A 21,908-nucleotide genomic window follows, 5' to 3' on the forward strand; every position below is an offset into this window, starting at 1 on the left:
TAAAACAGTACCTGAGGTGTTTTATTAAAACAGGTAAGTTTGAGTGAATATTATTTATGATTAATATATTAGATGCTGAAAATACTATTTGTAAAAAATTATGCAATTAATTGGTATGTGGACTAAGAAACTCTCCAATTCCTCTTAACAGGCTGAAGAATAATGGCTGCCTTCAACAAACTGATTATTGGTATTGCTGTTACTAGTTTCACCATTTTCCAACTTCTGTTCCATGTTTTAAGTGCTTGGGCATCAGCACGGATAACTCCTGGTTTTAATAGTCTTAACCAAAAAAGGAAGATTGAATGGAATTCAAGGTAAAGTATCTAGCACAAAATACAAATGATGAACTAATTAATACATTTTAAGGCCCTTATATAATGGAATATAAGTGAAGATGTTAAAAAAAAATGATTGTACATATTTGAGAAGTTCTGTACCAAGTTTAAAGTACTGGGTTTAGAGTTCAGATTTACCAAGGATTCCCCCAAGGGGGCCACTTGCTCGAGACTCTAAGCCTTGCCTTGTTTCTCTGAATACTCCTGAAACCTAGCCAAGGCACATCTTCTAGTGGTGTGAGGTGTGGCTTCTTTTTCCTCCAAGACCCCAGCCTTTTGATTCTTGATCCTGCTTGGTTACCTGTGGCTCTCATTCAAGGGGTTACCTTCCTGGTTATCTGATAGAGGGCCTTTACCTCTTCAAAGGGAAGGATGCACCCCAATCTAGTTATTGTGGGAGGGTTGTCTTAAATTCAGAGTTGTTCTGGATTTGTGTAAGTATAGTAAACTAGTTGTTAGATTGTTTTGTCTTCCATAGACACTACTATGCAAAAGGCAGCTTTAGACTCCGTATTTGACCAACCTCAATAGATAAGAGAGGTGTTGTAATCAGTTGCATAAGACATTTCAAAAGTGAGAAATAGGGCTGGGCCATGGATAGATGACAGGAGATTGTGTGGAGCAGGAAAAAAGATGGTGGGTGGGAGTGGTGGGAGAGACATGGCACAAGCACAACTTCCAGCTACTGTTTGGCTGCAGCATGACAAAGCCCTGCAGCTCAGTGGGCCAGATCCAGCGGCTCCACTGGCCAGATCCAGCATATAGGGCATATGTTGCTGGCAAATAACATAGTGGCATTATAACACTCTCTTATGTGTGACTCCTCATCCTTGCGCTAAGTTGCAAAGCCACAATACAAGAATTATTGCAAAAGTGATGATTGACACAGTTCTTATTTGCAACACTTTAATATTGGGATTTGCTTTTTAATGGGCTTTTTTCTTGTGAGCAACACTTATTTTCATAAATATGACGGTAGAACATAGAGTTTTAAAGCCCCTTCTTCGAGTACACTTCTGTAATAAAAATAAAGAAAAATAGGAGCTGATATGTCATGCACAAGCTTGTTTGACGTGAAATGAATTCATACAGCACACTTTTTTTTTTTTGCTTGTGTGACCTGCTGTAGTTCTAAAATGTATTTAAAGAATGTTAGTAAGACACTTCTACCAATAGTGTATAGCTATTTACAAAGCCAACTATTAAAATACGAAGCTTTGGGTAACAGCCATTTCTAAAAGAAACTGTGATGTGTGCAGTCTTAGTTTATTTTAGAAACTAAAGATTTACACTTTTGGAAATGAGGTTTTTTGCAATCTCTTCTGTTGAACCAACTGTATAGTTAGGACAGATGTTGGACAGGCTTTCAGACATAAAATGCCCCTCCATGGGCTAGGGACAGAAATTGCACATAAATTGGTATAAGTGATCAGGAAGTGGTTCAAATTTCTAACACAATAGAAGTTCAGTGCATATAAACTGCTTTCAGAAAAATTGGATGGATATAGTGTTTATTTAAACTTCTGTCCCAGCTCCCTTCCAGATCTGTTAACTTGCAGTCCCCCAGCATCCCAGAGAGAGTGAGCTAGCTTTTTGGCCCAAGATGCTTGCTGCTGCTGAGCAGGGAGGTGTGCTCTGGTGCCCCCTGGCTTCTGGCCTAGGCCACTGCAGGTATGTGGCTGCATTTCAGGAATCAAAAGTGAATGTCTGTTCACTTGCTTATTGGTTCAATCTGTGCATCTTAGACTAACCTGTGAAGATTGAATTGATTCAGTCTTGGGCTTTTTCTGACTGTCCTGCAAAAGGTCCTGCCACTGGTAGATGTGAAACCCCCCCCCCCCCCACCCCTCAGCACTTTACCAGAAGAGAAAATGGGTCAATTTGACCTGGCTCCCCAGCATCTGTATAGATTGGGTGCTTCAGCAGGACTTCTTGGTGCTTTTATCTAATTGCTTATTCAATCAGCTATTGGATAAAAATGCCAAAAAGCCCCACTGAAGTGCATGTTATATAAAGAGGGGACGCACCAAGCTGAAAGTAAGGTGCTTCCTCCACCCCCCCAACTCTGTAAGCAGTCTTTGTGTCTGAAAGCTTGTCTAACGCCTCTCCCAGCTATACGGTTGGTTCAGTAAAAGATATCACCAATCTTGCATATTTTCTGGATCATCACAGCTATATAGACATTCCAACTCTAATTTAAGACCCATTTTTGCCATTTATGGTTTTGACAGTTTTTAGCATTCAAAAATCCTGAATTGGTTTCCCCTGTCTAAATTTCCCAAAATAATGAGTCCAGTCTCACTACTCCCCCCCACCCCCCTATGATTTTCTTGTCTCTGGGAACTGGAGTTTAAAGAGAGAAATGTCTTCCATAAGAGTGGTGATAAAATTACAAGGTTTGGCCTCTCTTAATCTTTCAAAAATGATATATTATATGGTTTCTAAATATACTTGTCTAATGTAGCTATACATGGCTGTTATTTGATTAATTTAATCTGCAGCTTTCCATCCATTTGCTGCAACTTCTCATAGAGACAAACTTGCAAAAATCATACAGCAGTACACCCTTAAGTGGAAAACGCATGCAGATTTGTAAAACTTTACCATTCTAATACATCGGTCATGGGACAAAGACTTTCTGAAAATATGGAGAGTAAGGAAAGTAATTCTCTTTACCCTGCCCCCCCTCCCCAATCCTCCTTGCTTACTGGGCAAAGACTTTAGGCAGGGGAAACAGTAGTTTTTTATTTGAATTCTGCAGAAGAGTATTTGGGGTCTTGATAATGCATATATCAAAATAAATATTCCTTTCAAATTGATTTATGTGCATTTAAATATTAATAAAGATATGGTTCCCTTGGCAACTGCAGCTTTGTCTCCTTAGATGTATGTGTGCATTGCATTTTATAATGTTTAACTGTGTGAAATAATGTCCAGCTGTGGATCATGGAACTTCAGATTTTTCGTGGCTAGAATATTAGCCATGATTTTACAGTAAAACTATTTTTGCACTCAATTTTTGTCCATTCAAATTGTGGATTCAACAGTTTTGGTCACACGTGGGGAACATGAACTACTTCCTAGAGGTACACCAATACATCGGTCCAATACTGGATCAGCACTGATAGTAAATTTTTCTTTATATATCGGAAATCGGCTTGAAGTGGCTGATTTTAGCCAATAAATGCTCATGCGTGCACACAGCTGCAGCCAGCATGCAGGCACCAAGGAGCACAAGCCCAGCAGCTTTAAGAGTTGTATCCAGCTGATGAGACTGGTGTGGTAAAAGGGGCATGGGGGAGCAGATCAATGTCCCCTGCAATGAGGGGGGGCGGGGAGTGGAGCTGGGGCTGAGTAGGTGCTGCCCACCTGGGGTGGGAGGACACAGGACTGAGCCATGGTTTGTCTGGGGGAGGGTGCAGCTTCCGCTCCTGTGTGCCTCTCGTTTGGCAGCTCATCCTACTGCTCAGCCCCAGTCTGCAGCTGCAGCCTGCCCTGCCCTGCACGGATGCAGGGGCACATACCCTCCTGAAGCAGTGATGGGAGCCATGCCCCCCAGATGACCCACGACTCCATCATGCACCTGCCGTCCCTGGGCAGCGCCTACTGAAGCCCCACTCCCTCCCTTACAGCAGGGGGTATTGATCGTTCCCTCACACCCCTTCTCTCCCCCTCCTCTTTCACCATAACAGACTTACCAGCTAGACTCAGCTGTATTGGACCGGATGGATATTGGCCAATACGCCGCCTTAAAAAATCAGCTATCAGTATTGGCCCCCAAATTGTATATTGGTGCACCTCTACTACTCCCAAATCCATCTTCCCCCCCCCCCCCCCACATTTAACAAAGTATAGAGAAAAACTTAAGTCGTACACTTTTAGAGGTATGGAATATGTTCAGTTTGAAATGGCAGGTTGGGCCTAGCTGGGTGCTGCCAAACTACCTTCCAAAGACATCTTGAAGTTTGTCAATATACATGTTTCACTTGCGTTGCATGTGTATCCCATGTCCTGAGACCGGAGGTTTCAGGTATGCATATAATTAGTAGAACGTGCATATGGACAAGACCTCTTCAATTACATTATGGGAAGATAAGCTTATGCAGGTGAGCAAATGATATTGAGTATGGGAATAGCCCTACAGGTTAAACTGTGAGCTAATATAAGTATCTTTATCCTTATGCTGTAGTTGATATCCTTTTGACACACCTGACTCTTACTCATATTACTATCTTGGATCTGTCTGGTTTGTTCTATAAGACTGAATAGCATAGTCAAATTGTATTAGAATCTCACTGAAACTTTCACCTTTGGCGTTTTTGGGGTGGTTTTGTTTTTGTTTGGGTTTTTTTGTTCATTTGTTTATTTTTTAAACCCTGCTCCTAAAGCCCAGATATCCGAGACTTGTTCTGAGTTGTTATTCTTTTAACTTTGTGCTTACAAGCAGAAAACTATTGTAGCGCACAAACTAGTCCATGTTTGTAGTACGCAGTACAGCCAGTCTTCTGCTAGTTCTTTTAAGCTGAACATTTCTGAAGCAATTATTAAAAATTAAATAAATCTTGGGTTTGGTTTTTAAGATGCATTAGTACAGGAGCTGGCAGAATACAGCCTGCTCCAAGCACTTTTTCATCTGTCCTGCGGAGCCCTGCAACAAATTGTGCCCCGCCCAGCCCTTCTGCCGACGAGGGTGGGAGCGAGTTGCCCATGTATACATGCAGCCCCCAAAACATACCCTGTTGTCTTGCTCCCACCCTCATTGATGGAAGAGCCTGGTGGGCCAGCATGCAGCTTCCACAGTCCCTGGGAGATGCTCGCTTCCCCCGTCTCCCGCTGGCTCGGGGCAGCAGGTAGGGAAGCAGAGTTGGTGGAGCTGCAGATGGGAGGGAGCCCGGAGCATGGGACTGGGGCTGGTGGCAGTGCGGAGCTAGGCTGGGCAGCGTATGGGTGTGAGGGAGAGTGGGGAGTGTTGGGATTCCCCCCAACCCAGTATGCCGTCCATGGTGTGCAGCCCTGGCAGGTGGTGGCAGCAGCAGGTGGGGCACTTAGTGCACAGGCACCTAGCAGGGCACGGTTGCAGCCAGTGCTTCCTGCCAATCTCATGCAGCCTCTGCACTTGCACAGCAGGGAGGGAAGCCCCACATGCTAGAGCCAGGTCCCTTCCCTGCCAGGACTGCATGGCACAAGCAAGAAGCTTCAGGCTCTGGAGCTACCTGCCTTCCCTGCCCCGCAGGGGAAGGTGCCTGGGGCTTCCCTCCCCTGTAACGCAGCCCCTGAGTAGAACATAGCTAGCTCCAGAGCCTGAAGCTTGTTGCCTATGCTGTGCTGTCCTGGCAGGGAAAGCACCTGGCTCTAGCACCTGGGGCTTCCTTCCCTGCTGTGCAAGTGTAGGGGATGCACATGAATAGTGGGGAGCGCTGGGATAGAGGCAGCCCAGCGGAGGCTGCGCCCCTCGCCATGATGTGCAGTGCTGGCTGGAATCACACGTGGCCTGCTGCTGCTGTACCATGGGCAGAGTGGGGGGGGGGAGTTTCCACACTGCCCCAACCTCCCTCACACCCCCACCCTGCCCCCACAACTTCTCACATATACATAACCCCACAACATACCCTATGCTCCCACACATAGCCACACCTACACCCTCTATCACACCATAGACACCCATACGCACATACCCTCCCCCTACAAAACTAAGAATTTCTTTTTGTGTTACTGTGTGGTCACCTCTGTATACAGTTCGAAATGCAAATCATGACAAAAATATTTTTTGTAATAAAATTAAAATACGTTATAGTAGGTGTTTTGACTTTTAGTGTATGATGGGGGCGGGGGGAGGGGGTTGTCTCTAAGATGGCAACGCCCTCCTCCTAAAAGGAGTATTTCCAGGGAGCAAGGGGAAGGACTTCTTGTGGCAAAAGTCGGAGGTTAGGGGGTGGGACTTCCAGTCAGATGGTGACAAGGGGGCGGGGCAACTATTAAGGGGCAGGAAGGACTACCCATGCAGCCCTTGACAGCTCACCAAAACTTGTTAAGCAGCCCTACACCCAGTATAATTGGTTGCCCCTGCATTAGTAAAAGCGTTAGTTTTAGGTTCGTTACTTTTATCATTTAAAATAATGATTATTTAAAAATGTTATCCTTCCTTATGAAAAACTTTGATATGTATGGCAAAAATAGCTCATCGCATGAGCGGTTGGATATACTATAAAAACATCTAAAATCATACAAAAGCTAAAAAAAAATTTTTTTTAATTATATATATATAAAAAAAAAAAAGGACAAGATTGCTATAAATGTAGCTATGACATTAATTGCAAGTGTTCTGTGTTTCAGGACAGTATCCACGTTCCATGCCTTGGTGGTTGGTGTTTTTTGTGTATATATTTTAATGTATGATGAAGCTGTTAATGCAGACCCTATCTGGTAAGATATGTTATATTTAACTAACGTTAATAAAAGCTTTTAAAATTTTCTTTTCTTTTCATTTCTCTTCCAATGATGCTGCTGTGCCAGTCCATTAACTAATCAAATTGTCAGTCAGTTTTCCTGTAAATTGTGGAGCTCCACTTATATGTCTGTTCTCACAATCTGGTGAAATTCAGATTATTTTATCAATTAAAATACCATTATAAATTAACAGAATTTATGCTCTGAATAGTGGCATGGACAGTTGCACAAAATCTGATGTCTGCTTACTGTAATTGCACATTGAAGTTCCAATGTGCAGAGCTGAAAATAATTATGAGTCATCAAAGAATGTTAACTTGAGTTAGATCAATATTTGAATAAATTTAGGAGCTGTAAAATCAAGCTGCTGTGTAACTTGTTGAAGTCCATTTGGGAGGAAAAAATAAAGTTAAATGCTGGATGACATCATCTTAAATTGTTAAAATTAAGATACTATGTAGGTCTTTTCTGGGACACTAAAACATTCTGTCACTGTTTGTAAGGTAGAGGGTATGCCTTTAATAAAGAAGACAGTAAGTTTTTAATTTGATTTTGGTCTTTGGTGTTAACCAAGCTGTAGCCCTCTGCCCCCCACCTTCAAGAGACTTGCAGTCTAACAAATTCTAGTTTTGTTTGACATGTGGGATTGTTGGCTGAAAGCTGAAGCTTCACCTCCTACCTGGCGAGAACTGACATTTCACCTCTGGGGAGGAAGTGACCTGAGTAACTAACTTTTTGTTTGTTTGTTTAATCTTCACCTCATAACTTGCTGTTTTAAACTAATAACTTGGCAATTTGACAAGCTTAATTAACGGTATTTTTCAAATTAACAGTATTTTTCAAACTAATTTAAATATAATTTAAATATATTTTTCATCTGATTTCGAAAGGATTAAACTAACACACAATAAAAGAATGCATTCTGGACTGAATAGATCTGGGTACCATGAAGCTGTGGTTTTTGATCACATCTCTGCTGCTGGCTTGGTGGCTTTAGGCATATCACTTGGCACCAATCTGTTTTGTCACTTATAAGACTGGAATAATACTTCTACTCTTTCTTTACCTGGGTCAAATATTTAGAATTCTCTGTTACAACTTGCTGAACATCTGTGATTTCCTCTGGCTTCCTTGCGAGTTCAAAGAATGCAGTACTGTGAAGGATTGTTAAAAGTTGAACAGCCTTTTGAAGATATGAAGTGTCATTTGTTTTTGTTGTAAACTGAAGTTCTAGTAGATTATATTCAGCTATAAACTAATTCTCTACAATATTGGTCTCTTCTATATGTGGCTCCATGGCTACTTGGCATTTTTCTTTCATTCTCTTGGTATCTGTTTTGAGAGAAGAAATACTAAGGCATTACCAAAAGGACTGGATCAATTGGGAATGCTTGAACACAAGGGAATGATGTTGTTTCTTCAGTGTTGTGGTGAATGTTGAGTGAATTCAAGTTGTCTACTTTTTAAGAAGTCTTGGTAAAAAACAAACAAACAAAAAATGAAATGGTGCGAGTACAAAACAGCTTGTTTATCTTTAAGTAATACACCTGGAAAATGACCTGATCCATAAAACAGGTAATTATGGGGTAAATTTAAGTAGAACTAATGAAACAATTGCTTTGAATAATGCTTACAGAAATTGTTGCTTCCTTCCCATTCAGCACATCGAAAACTAATCCTGCACAGATAGCTGAACGTTCAAGGTTATGTAAAAACATTAAACTTTAACAAGGAAAACTTATCTGCCTTTGGGGAGAAACTATTCTGTAACTCTGCTTATGTTTCTAACCATTTCCTTTACTTGTGTAAGTTCAGAGTAGCTATTGCCTATGGTTTTGGGTGATTCAGTTGACATCTGGTAGAGTGCAAAAAGCAATCTAAAATATCAAATAGCTTTAAAAGTAACTAGATTTCTCATACTGAGAGAATGTCTAAGTTTTAGTGTTGAGTATGGGTTGGACTTGTGTGTGGCTTTTTTGTTTTTGTTTTTATGGCAGCTGTTTTGGGGATTGGACCATAGTATCTGAGAGAGTTCTCTTGGCTGGGTGAAATTGTTCTAGTTAGTGGTTTCAGGAAGTATAGAACCCACTGTGTAGGGCTGAGCACCAATGTTTTTAATTATTAACCTAAAGTCAAGTACTTGAAATTTTAGTTGCCATTTTGAGAACATTAAGAATTATCTGGGTTCTTGTTTATGAAATTAAGGGCAATATTTTAAGGGAAGACTAAGTGTGATAATATTGTCAATGGTTCTGCAAATTTTCTCATGGAGTCCTGTCAGTGAAAGTAAAATCATAATTTGCTACCCTTTACCTCCTCACTATCAGAAAATGCCAACTATGCCAAAATAAAAGATTTTTATTTTGTCACATGTAACAGATGCACTTTTACTTACTGGAAGGCTGATTTGCTAGGCCACAAAAATGAAATAGCTAGCATTTGTCCATTTAGCATCATAAATCCCATACAGAATAGCAAATACTATGCAGTGACTACTTAATTAATGACTGTATAGTACTTGAATTCTATTTTGCAGGAAGCTGTTTAAAAGCTTGGTTGTACTCTGAATCATTAGTTCATCTAACAGTTTTATAGGTCACACTTTCCATTTTTAGGTTGATTGATAAATGGAATCCACTGAGATGTTATGTAATTGAATAAGACTGAGAACAAACTACCAAGGGAGATGCCAGGTGCATTGTAGCAAGGCTGCTCAATCATGTAGAAATCTCATGCCTTTTCAGAAGGCAGACCCTATAAGATGTAGGATTTAGCCATTTACAAACACATGGGATACTAGTCATCCACAGAAGTCTCTTACCAACAGAACTATGATTATTAATGAGCCTAGTTTACACAAGTTTAAGGCCTTGTACCCCTCCTGCACTTTTCTTAACCCTATACCTCCCCTATCTATTTGACCCTGGCTTAAATATACTAATTGCCTTGGGGCAGGGCTGTCCAGATTTTGAGTAGCTAGTGGCCACATGCCTCCCAGGCTGCCTCCTGTACATGCCATGTGGCACCCTTCCCACTGCTCCATATGCTGTGTCACAGCAGTGCCTCATGTCCCACTGTGGGCTTGTCCCACTACACCATGTGGAGTCCCTAGGTCCCAGGGGTGGGAGCAGGGAGCTGGAGGAGGGATGGGAAGCCTAGAGACCCATGGCAGCAGCAGTAGTAGAGTGATAAGAGAAATGATACCCAAACTGGGAACCTTGGGGCTGCAGGTTAACCTCCCAAGGGCTGCATGTGGCTTGCAGGTCACCAGTTAGAAAGCACTATCTTAAGGTATCTGGGCAATTTTAGGGACCAATATGTAATACAGGGAAAGGCTGTAAGTTAAAAATATTGCAAATCTAAAAGAGATTAACAAAATATTTAATTCGCCAGTTAAGTGTATTTCTAGATAATACTAGGGGTGCACTGGTAGAGACTTTGGGGGCCGATTACTGAGAGCCGATTTTTTTTTTTTTTAAGGAGACATACCGGCTGATGCATGCTGCCCAGCTGGGCAGGGTGGGTGTGGGACTGAGCTGCAGCTTGTCTGGGGTGCGCTGGGGGAGGCAGCTTCTGCTATTGTGCGTATCCCAGGAGGGCATGAGCGGGGGGAGATGTGCCCATGGATCTGTGTGGGGTGGAGCGGGCAGGCTGCAGCTGTGGGCTGGAGCCAGGGCTGTGCCAGGCTCTTGTTAGTGGCAGGGTGGACTTGGTGTAAGTGGCAGTGGCACTGGGAGGGGCTATGGGGGCGGGGACTGCAGCCACCCCAGATTTTGCTGTAGCCCTCTCTCAGTCCCTCCTCCCAGCACAACCACCACCCTTCCTGCTGTGTGGGTGGAGGCAGAAGTTGAGCCGGGACTGCACCGGGTAGGCGGTGATGGTTCTGGGAGGGGGAGTTGGGAGGGGCCAGTGGTGAAATTTTGGATGCCTGTAGCCCCCTCCCAGTGTCTTCCCCGAGACACTGCCTACCCCGAACCTAGCCACTGCCAAGAACAGCCCAGCACAGCCCCGGTTCTGGCCCACCCACCTCACCCTGCACAGATCTGGGGGGCACCCCCCCCCACCCCAGATGAGCCATGGCCCTGTCCCGTGACCTGCACTGCCTTGGCTGGGCGGCGCCTGCCCCAGTCCCCACCCCAGTCCCTCCCTCACTGTGGGGGGCGTTGATCTGGCCCCCCATACCCCGTCCCCTTCCACCACAACAGACTTACCAGCTGCACACAGCTCTCCAAGTGCCTGGCTGCGCTCCTTACTGCTTGTGTGCTGCACCACAGCTGTGTGCACATGTAGGCATTTATTGGCCAAATTGTCAGCTGTGTCGGGCCAATTTCCGATATAACCAATTTTCTTTATATCAATGCCGATCCAATATTGGACCCATTGTCGGTGCACCTCTAGATAGTAGCTGTCCTCCCTTCCCTTTCTGATACTGCCATGGTGATCTGTAACTGTGTGGTAATGCAATGGTGACCAAATCAGCCTTTTTCTACAGAGCAAGTTGTATGTTAAGGCACAGGCCTGTGACTTCACTTGAAATTCTTCTGGGTTAATATATGAAGTGGGGTAGCCAGACTGTTTTCAGGGGTGTGTGGAACTTAAATTGATCTCTATTTGTGGTAATATCCACAGGACCCCATTATGCTAAGGATTTGGGGGATGCATGGAGAGCTTTGGTCCTTGTACTGAACAATTTATCAACTTATATTGGGCATTACACATTTTGTCCCAAAATGAGTATTTGTTAGTAATACTCATACTGACAAAGTATGACTGAAGGGTCAACAGGGATTACACTGAAATATCAGTCGCCTGTTCATTTGAGTTAAGTGTACCTCTTGATAGCGTAGAAGATTCCATAATATTGGGACTTTCCTGATTTCATGCTTGATCCAACCTGTGTCTTCACAGGCTATGTTGATATTGTTTTGATGGTAATGAGAATGGGAGAATTTAGATGGAGGAGGAAGGAATTAAAATGAAACTTCCCAAATGAGCTTTGTTATGCAGTGGTCAGTCTTAGAAATCTTCATACCTTCCTCTGAGGTATGATGTTGGACTGTAAGGATCAACAGTCTTACCTGATAAGGTAAATCATGCATTTTTGTGAGACAGAAATGGGAACCAGGTCATGAGCTAACCAGCTCCAGGCAAGTAAAATGGGTAGACTTTCATTAGTTTATATGTGTGTGTGCATGTTACTGTTCAATCTCCTTGCAACCTCTGGTGGCATGTGAACCTTTCTCTAAAGTCTCAAAGAGAGTGTTTCATCCATTTGCCTTAATCAAGCCACTTTTCTTTTGACAGTTTATTTACCTTGAATATAGGCCATTCATTGCCAAGTTTCATTCACTGGTCTCCTTGGATGGGAATGGCAATCGGGGAACTTTTGGATGTGGGGCAGGAGGCACTTTCTAACCTTTAAAGCTATGAAGATCGCTTTGCCACACTAGGGATTCTGATAGGGAATTTTCTGCACCATGGGGAATGCCAGTGCTGGCTTTTCTCTAGATCTGTTTTCAAGAATGCAATGGTGATAGCCCATATTGGACTATCCCACCCAGATCTATTGTACTCACTCATACCAAGGGAACAGTCTCCTTTTATTATTGTTCTTTTCTGTAATACTAAGACAAATTATCAGGCCATAATGTCCAGATACAAATATTACCAATGAAAGAGAAATGTTGCCTGGTCACTTCCAGAAGACCAAAGCAAGTCTTTATTACTGAATGCAGGCCAATTACTGAGTACATTTTGAGAGAATCCTTAGCTTCTCATGTAACATCTAAAAGCTGTAAGATCAGTCTTCCTAACTAATGGCTCTTCTATAAGTTTTTGTGTCAAGCAAGAGGTGACTTAAGGGAGTATAAAGATATGTGATATTTATAGGTTTTTTGTTATAAAGTCTGTAACTGCACTTTTTTTGGTATGTTTACAGGGGTGACCCTTCAATTGTGAAACTGAATATTGCTATTACCACAGGCTACCTCATTTCTGGTAATTATGCAATATGTATATAGTATACATTTGGATATCTATATCAAATCATTATTCTAAAGATTTGTTGAATGTATATAATATTGATTCCATTGTGGCTTTTAAATATGTTATTATATTTGTGGGCTCTGGAGCAGTGGCAGAATCCTCCCAAAGGGATGCGGAGAGATGGAAATGGTATTTCTATGGGTGGTAGAGGAATGCTGCTGTATGTTTTTATGGTCAGGGATGCATCTGCCTACTGCTAATTTGCTCTGGTGTACCATCCAACTCAGAAGGAATTGAAGTTGTTGGCCTTAGTGCTCTTTGGAGTGTCCTGAACTTCTGCTAGGTTGAACAAGCTCCTCCTTTAAGCCCATTGGCTGTGTCCCCATGAACAGGGGTGTGCAGTTGCCCTAGCACACCCACCTGCACATGGGGTTAACGTGAGGGAAAAATACTCTGGGTGGTGTAGGGGAGGCCGGGGCTAGCACCTGTGCTGGGCCCAGCAGCCTTACCTGAAGTCCTAGGGGTCTCCTGAGGCTGCAGTGGCAGCAATTGGGTGTGCGGAGCATGGCTGGCAGCTAGAGCATGGCTCTGGCCAGTCAGGCTGCACTTACAGACAGTGTACACTGCCACCATGTGCACTGCCCCACTCTTCTGGCACAGGGTTTTCTTTCATTTTGGGGTTTTTTTGACACCAGGATCTCCTGGTGTCAAAAACCCCCACCATGCTGCAAATTAGCAGCATGGCAAATGCCTGCATGTGTGGTGTGTGCAAACTACTGCATGTGCACTCATGTGGATGTGCTCATAGAATGCAAGCAGCAGGGTTTTAGTAACCCCAACAAAAGCTTGAAAAAATTACTGTATCTTTACTCTTATTTCCATTCGCCCCTTAAGCCAGATTCTTATGTGTAAGAGTCTTATGTGTGAGAATGTAGAGAAGAACATTAATTACCCTGTCTGATGGAGCTTTCATCCTTACATACACTTGTGCTGAACTTCACTCAATTATCTCTTCTTAGTTAAAAGTGATTGGGGTGTTTTCTGAGAGAAGGATTTTTGATGGAAAATGCTGAATTATTCAAGCAGGTTTTTGTTGTGGTAACACGTTAGTTTCAAAGAAGCTTTTCCATATCAAGGATGGAACTTTTGGTTAGAGAGATACACAATAGGTCCGTCTGGGTCATAGCACTAATCTACCATGATGGAGAGTCAGGATCAAGTCCAGGGACTGCCAGATAGAGTGACTTGTACTTTGGTCTTCTACATCCCTAATCATCCAGCTGTTCTGGGGGAAGTATTCTCAATCCTATTTTTGACTCCTTATATACATTCATTGGAACTTTTATTTTGAATAATTCTCCATTGGCATTTCATTATAAATTCATGAATGCATTGGAACAGGCACTTGCCTTTATAGCCCAGTGGGTAAATTCAAGTCTCTTTTGCTTAAGTAATATTTAATTTTTTTTATATAAAATGGAACAGCCACAGATAACCACTACCACTGGTAGTCAGGTCACATACTTGTGGGGAAACTTGAAGTTCATGACCTTGGACTAATTTTGGGAAGAGCAAGGACTATAATTGAGGTTTCCCACATCAATGATGAGTGTGTAACGGTCAGGCTGTTCTAGTGCTCTGTGTCTTGTCCCAGTTCAAAATAGAGACACTTTTGAAATCTCAAAATTGTCATGGGATGGGAAAGCAGTTTTCTGCTCAGTCCTCTTAAATAGTGAGACATGAGTTCTTGTTATTATTTTTTGTTGTTATTATTATTTTTATAATTTGTGAACTTCGATTAATGAAGCTAAGATCTATTCAAAGTGAATCCTACATATATGTGTTTGGCATTGGGGGGGTCCTGCCTACTTATATAACCTTCTTGGCTTAATCTCTTTGAATATTTTAGTGTTGATCCACAGAAGACAGTTTTAAGATTAGAAGTTTTCCCTTAAAAGGAAATTTAAGATTATTTTGTTGCTTTAAATTGGATATTATTTGTCATGTAAAGTGTCTTGCATTGATAACCTAGAAAGATTTGAAAATTGAAGTAATAAAAAGTAAAGGGTAACTGTGGTAAATTACTAGTTTTTCCCCCCCCCTTCCCTTTTCTCTCTTGTAGATTTGCTGCTTGTTACTTACTATTGGAAGGCAATTGGAGACATTTTTTTTGTAATTCATCATTTGATGGCTCTATATGCTTATTACTTTGTGCTGGTGAGTGTCGTATTTTCAAATATTCTAACAAGCACTTAATAGTGGCTAAAGATGAACATCACTGCATTGTGGTGATGTATCTTGACCAGTATTTCCCTGAGAAATCCCAGGTTTTGTATATCTTTTTACAAATAAGATATACTGGTATACTTTTCTAAAGGCCTTAAATTCCGCAAATATTAACCAGGCCATAATCTTCTGATATCTTAAAATGCATAAAACAGTCACTTGAATTCTGCATGTGTATGTCAGGAATCCTTTAAAATGTGCCATGTCTGAAGTGAGCTTGGGCTAGCAAAAGCTTGTGGTATAAATCTGATTTCGTTAGCCTAAAAGATAGAGGAGGACGCTAATTTACTCTGCCCTTCTGCCTGACTTCAGATTAAATGTTAACTACCTCTATAATTATCCAAACAGGCAAATCAAAGTAATAGATTTAGCTAAACTGATTTTAGCTGATAGATTTAGCTAAAGTAATGACAACAGCTCTGAAATTCCAGGTCTGAAGGACTCAGTTCTGGCTTGAGTAACTCAGAGAAGTTGATCCACAGCCCTATTTTAAGATGGAAATTTATATTATAAGTTTTAGGGCCCCTCTACACATGCAGGTAAAGGTGCAGTGGGATCTAATGCATGATCCACACAAGTGCACCTCCCTGCCATGCACATATGGCATTTCAAAAGCATGTTTCTTGGGATTGTGAGTCAGCTCTCATGATGCCTTATTGCCAGTAGAGGGAGCTGCAGCTGGGAGCCCCATCAGCTGACCCAGGCTCCCAGCTACAGGGGCACCCCATGGTGGGGAGACGGCAACTGCTGTGGGGCTGCTTCATACAACTGCAGTTTCCCAGCCAGAGGGGTATGTGGAGGGCCCCTGTGGCTGGGAGTCCTGTCAGCTGATAGGCCTCCCAGCCCCTGAGGACTGGGAGTAAGCTTCACCTGGGGTGGCAGGTGAGACCCTCTAGCTGGGAGCTCCAATCAGCTGATAGGGCACCCAGCCACAGGGGCCCTTGGCTGCATTTTCAGTTGCTGCATGATAAGCAGCTACAAAGTTATTACACATTTTGTGGAATAACTTTGTAGCTTATTCCTCTCTTTATCACATCATTAATTGATTGAATGTGCGGCCCAATGACTACTTTTCATTAAGTGTAATGTGTAGATGGGCCCTTACATAAACATCCAAACCAGTTTTTATAGAAGTAGTGTTGCATCTGGTAGTACTCCCCCAGTTGGACACTTGTCACTCTCTGTGACGGGATCCAGATGTTGATGCCATGTCCCCCAAGTTTACTGTGGCTGGTTAGGCATTATCTCTAATACAGAGATTCTGGTCAGGTCCTCTAGGGAAAGAGCTAATATCTGACACTGGTAGTAGGGGCCTTGTTTAAAATGTTTTGACCCTGAAACCATTGCTATCTTCCTAGTAGCTGTTTCACATTCCCAAGGATTTCATTAAGGATGTGAACCTTCTCTTCTGGTTTACTGTTTACTTCATGGACACATGGCAGGGAGAGAGGAGAGAATGCTTGTTTGTATATTAGGATTTGCACAGGTTGCTGAACATGCTTTCGAAAGGTAAAGTATAGGAGATTACAGCACACTTAGAAAACAAGCATCTGTTATGCAGCACCCCTCACTCTCTAGCCAGTGGTGGCCTTAGGGTTGTTGTGGGCCTGGGCAAGAGAGTCATTTGGGGCCCCTTAGAGGCTTTATTTTGATAACCTATGTATCATGGATCTTTTTATTCTTTGTGGGATGTGACAGGAGTATCGCCACCGGAGCCTTTCTAGGGGTGACTCCGCCCTCCTGTTATGGGCCAACTGCCTGCTTACTCACCTGCCCTGCCTTGTTCTTAAGTGGTTAATTGAGTGATCTAATTAGCGGGAGGCTGCCTACTTTCTGCAAGTGCCAGTGGGTGCTACCTGCAGCTTCTTTTCTCCCCCTATACCGCAGCCCAAGCCTCGCAGATGGTACTGATGTGGTTTTTGACCTAGGCCCTGTTGTGACTTGGCCCTCTCCTTTACCCCCTTGGGCCTTCTCACTGCCCCCCTTGTTTTGAGCTGGGGTCAATGCACCCTTGAATGTTGTGCCCTCTCTGGCACCGGGGTCCCCACACTACTGTGGAGCCCCTATGAGGCCTCCTCCAACCCCAATAGCCTCGCCAGAGGGGAACTGCCCTCCTGGCTTCCTGCCCTTTCCTGTCAGTTGGCCCCGCAGCGGTTTTCCCAGCAACCAGCACCTGTTACTCTGGCTGCCCTGGTAACTAGCAGCTGGGCCTGCCTCTTCTTGCCACTAGGGGTCTCTCCCAAACTGTTTTTTCTGTTTTCAGGCACAGGGCACCTGAGCGCTATGTGACAGGGGAATTAGATAAATAGTTGTGTGTTAAAATGAAAATAGAGCCATTTCCTTGCAAAAACTTTACCCCCCAAAAATGTGTTGCAAGAATATGGTCCCCCACTAAAGTGTAGGGCCCTGGGCGATCACCCAGTTTGCCCTCCCCTAAGGCCACTACTGCTCTAGCTTGTGCTTTCCTCAAGTCTGTAGAGTAGCTATCTATGCTGAGGCTTGTGTAGCAGTTTCCTTCAGCTTGATATGGTGAAAATAGTACAACAAGTCGTGATATGTTATAAACCTTCCAGACTCCTCTGTCATAGACCTCTTGATCAGCTTCAGCAAAGGATGGTGGACCTCTACCAGCTAACCTTGTTGCTAGGTACCCACTTCTCCTGAGTGGGAGCTAGATCAGTTGCCACCATTTGACTTGCATATGCAGTTCTTTGCAGCTTAGAAAATAACACTTGCAAAGTTGAATGGACTTCTGCCCACCCTCATACCTTGCACAAAATGTAGTGCTAGCTGATTTATTAGGAATTCCAGATCTGAAAAGCCCTCCTTCATCATTTATAGTATAGAAGTATAGAAAACCATGACATTTGAATCATGAATATCACTCTAGGTAGTAGAAAAATTAAGTTTTTAGAGCTACTCTGCTATAGCGTTATTACTAAGAGATTTTTCATTGTGAAATGCTTTTCTAAATGAGAAATATGGCTGACTGGTGTGCCCGGGACTTAACTTGTAACTTGGAATGTAATTTGAGTTAGGAGCCTGTTTATGCAATTAACATTCTTGTTGTACTGATCTGTGTTAGGAGCAGCATCTTGCAAGGGTTCAGTGATTCTCTCTCACCCCCCACTTATCCTGGGGAAGAGGCTGTTTTCTGTTCACCTTAGTTTATCACTTTCCAATTCAGCTGATTCTCTTACACTTAGTCTAATGAGTCTTTTCAGACTTCTTAAATCACAGAAGTGTAACCATATTATAAATTTTGCTAGTTTTAAAGGTTGTAATAGATGGGCTATAATCACGTTCCCTGAAAACAAAGCAAAACAAGATCTGACCATGCAATTTTCGTTTTTAAGTCTGATGTACATTTTCTACTCCATGGATTGGAAAAAAAGAAATTTAAAATGTAGAACTAGTCCCTATTTATCTTTTTTGACTGTGTTATAATGTATTCTATGTTGTTCTTTGAACAGCTTTGCTGCTTTGCTTCTGGAACATTTCCTGGACTATCACGGTTACAACATAACTTTAAGATTACTATGATAATTGGCACACCTTCTGTTGTGAGAAATAGTGTGAGAGGGTGTATATTCATGAGACTTCTGGATAAAGGAAGCTGCCCTTTTCATCTAATCAATGTACATTAGAGGAATACGAATTTAATGATTTTGCAAATTAAAGCTATAAGTATAGGTTCATATGCAAAATCATTGCCAGCTTTTATTCAGAGATGGTGTACTGCAAAATAATGTGTGCATTCATTTGTTAATCTGAAGTAAGCCAGCTCTTAAGTAATAAAGAAGAAAACTAATGAGAGAGAGAGGAAAAAAGTCATATATTGCTGCTAATTTGTGGTGCAGTGAGTTTAGTAATCTTTATTTATAATAACTGATGTTCTACAAGCTTTCTTATTTTTGTGATAATGTATACCTGTGACCATTTTTTTTTTTTTTTTTTTTTTTTGCTGTAAGGAAATCTCATCAGCTTTAAATTTATACTTTTTTATAAAAAGAACCTTTGGTTTAATTAGAATACTTGCATAGACCCTTGGCAGAAATTCCTGGTATCCTTTTTGCAGGCAAGGTTCTTTGAGTAGATGTAATATCTTTTATTAGACCGGCTGAGTAGTTGGAAAAAAGTTCTTTGTAAGCTTTCAGGCGCAGTCACCCTTCTTCAGGCATAGGAAGTCTCTGAGACTCCAAGGAATGAGAGAAGCTAAAAGTGTGGCAGGATGTCAGTGAGAATGTAAATACATTTCTAATAAAATGGTCTAATAAAACATATCGCATCTACTCAAAGAATCTTGCTTGCCAATGTCCTTAGACCAACATGGCTACAACCAAAAACCGTGGTATCCTTGGACTTAACAACAAATTGCCAAGGATATTGAATTTACCGTAGGTGCTTATCTTGAACAGGAAAGCAGAATTATGGTCATGAAGGAGAAGTCCAGAATGATAGATGCATTGTACTTATCAACATATACCATCAGACTAATCTGCCAGCTCTTCCTTGTAACTATTTGGGCTGACTGTAGAGAAATAAAAGCCCACTTTTGGTGTTTAAAACACAAATGATGCTTTATGAGCAAAATGTATATATCTAAACATGGTTTAGATTTAATCCTTTCTTCTGGCTCAAAGGAGATGGAGTGTACTCAGAGGATAAATACAGAGGTGTAACAGGGCAGTTGCTGTCTCTGGTGGCCTGTTTAGCGTGATAGCAACTATTTTTAACCCCTTTCTTTAGCTCCCCATGCATACACTCCTTTTCCTTCTCTTCCCATTTAGCATGATAGCAGCTATTTTTAACCCCCACCCCCCACACACACTCTTTTCCTTCTCTCCCCAAAGGCAGCATCTGGGAGTACTTTCCTGGTGGCCTCTCCCCCAGTTACACTATTGGGTAAATCACTTTTTTTTCTACTTGTAGGATAAGAGATTTAGCGTTACTACCATGGAAAAGAGACTGGATTAAAAACCCCCCCAAAAAACATGAAATTCCAAATCTTCTGCTGTTTTTTTTTTCTTTTTCTTTGTAATGACAACAAAACCAGTCCTGGGTTTAGGTGTGAGTAGTAAGATCTCTAGCAATCAACTAGATATAGGTTTAAGAAAAGTTGTTATCCCTGCATCCAGGATCTGATTTTTGTCTTCAGATATAACTCTCAGTGGAAATTATACCTATTTATCTTAGTTCAGAATTTGGCCCTTTACACTAGTACTGTAAAAGTGATGTTGTAGCCATAATGGTGCAGAAAATATGTAAGAGGGAAGTATTTCTTAGGGTGATGTCTTCTGGAAGAACTGTGTAGTTGGGATGAGACCTGATGACGAATGTCTTGCATTCAAAAGCTTATCTAACTTCATCCCAACTATGTATTTCATCCCATAAAAGATATCACCCTAAAAAATCCTTGCCTCTCCCCCTTAAACTGTAAGATATTGATGAAGAGCAACAGTTCTTCTCATTTGCACAGTTCTGAACATGAAAATGGAATGGTATGTATAGCAGTACAGTGATCAACATTAAAATGTGAATTCTTGCCAGAAATTATTCCCTATTTTCAGGTCTGGGAGCGGGTTTGGGGGTAGTGGCACATACTGCAGTATGGCAATTGTTGGTGAATAGTGTCATTTTAATGACTCCCTCTCATTTGCTTTTATTCATGCCCATAAACTGCTTCTCTCTCAGATATTTTAATCCATGCTCTTAGTAGCATAAGGCAGTGCCAAAAACTAACAAACCAAAAACAGATAATATATATCCTTACCTCTTCTCTATGGAGATTATAGAAAGAATGAATGTAGGATGATCAGAAGTGGAACTTTTATTCATATAGGAGGCCTCAGTTCCAAGCTATTTTGAGTATTTGGGCACTTAACTGGGCACTCTTTTAATTGTGCCTCTGTGCCACTGCCATCTGGAGATCGTTAGAGATTGGCAGAAATTTGGCTCCATACTTTTTTCTTCAGCTGATAACATATGCTGGGGCTGTGGCAGGATTACTGTAGGGTTTTCATAGTCTGTTGTATGCAGCACAGACATTTTCTGCACTAAGGAATCCCAGCTAGTTTCTCAGGTTAGCTTTTCAGCTGCTTTGTAGTGATGGATGAGGACCAAGTAGTTGGTCCCCAATCTTTATTTTAAAAAGTAAAATGCCTAAATGAGTACAGTTTTCCTGTGAGTTTATTGTGATTCTGCTAAGTTTACTTAAAACACGAAAAATACAAAATGTCTTTACTCATCGTAGGTTTTGTCCTGTAAAAAACAAACCTGTTCTAATTCATAATTTAACCACCATTTTTGCTTGGCAAAATAATCCTTTATTAGCCAGCTTCTTATTAGCTCTGTTTAGTGTTTAATAGTGATAAGAAATATCTGTGTACTTATCCAAAGTTATAGCTCTTTAAAGTTATTGCTACAAACATGGAAGGATAAATGCTTTCAATTTTAATAAAAGGCCCAATATTGTGTGAAGGGGCATTGAGATTTGATGCACACATGCAATTATGATAAAATGCTTGAGATGCTATAAACTTGGCATTTAAGAAACTTTAAAAGTAGAGATGATCAATACATTTATGATGTAAGGTTTACATTCCTTTTTTCTGTAACATTTGCCTTTCTATTTAGGGTGAAGGATTATTGGCTTATTTTGGTAATTTCCGTCTGCTTGCAGAGTTCTCTACTCCTTTTGTGAATCAACGGTAGGTGGATGTTAATGACTTTTTTTTTTTAACCCACATATTGAAATATTTTTTAGATAGATGGGTAATTACAGTCAGTTTCTATGATAGATATTTAATTAATCTGTAGTCAGTCTTTGGCATAGCCAGATTTAGGAACTGG

General features: G+C 41.7%; 1 protein-coding gene across 8 annotated transcripts in view; it reads left to right on the forward strand.

Moving 5' to 3' along the window:
- Positions 1 to 21,908, forward strand: part of TLCD4 (TLC domain containing 4) — a 69,786-nt gene that overhangs the window by 40,449 nt on the left and 7,429 nt on the right. For all 8 annotated transcript variants that reach the window (XM_090049410.1, XM_090049408.1, XM_090049404.1 and 5 more), the window contains 5 exons: positions 152 to 317; positions 6,672 to 6,761; positions 12,724 to 12,782; positions 14,893 to 14,987; positions 21,693 to 21,766. In XM_090049410.1, the coding sequence (XP_089905536.1) occupies positions 163 to 317; positions 6,672 to 6,761; positions 12,724 to 12,782; positions 14,893 to 14,987; positions 21,693 to 21,766 (473 nt within the window). In that variant the 5' untranslated portion in view covers positions 152 to 162. The remainder of the gene's footprint in view (positions 1 to 151; positions 318 to 6,671; positions 6,762 to 12,723; positions 12,783 to 14,892; positions 14,988 to 21,692; positions 21,767 to 21,908) is intronic.

Source organism: Crocodylus siamensis, chromosome 5, assembly GCF_052110815.1.
Source record: "Crocodylus siamensis isolate JL-2025a chromosome 5, ASM5211081v1, whole genome shotgun sequence".
In the NCBI taxonomy this organism is placed as follows: domain Eukaryota; kingdom Metazoa; phylum Chordata; order Crocodylia; family Crocodylidae; genus Crocodylus; species Crocodylus siamensis.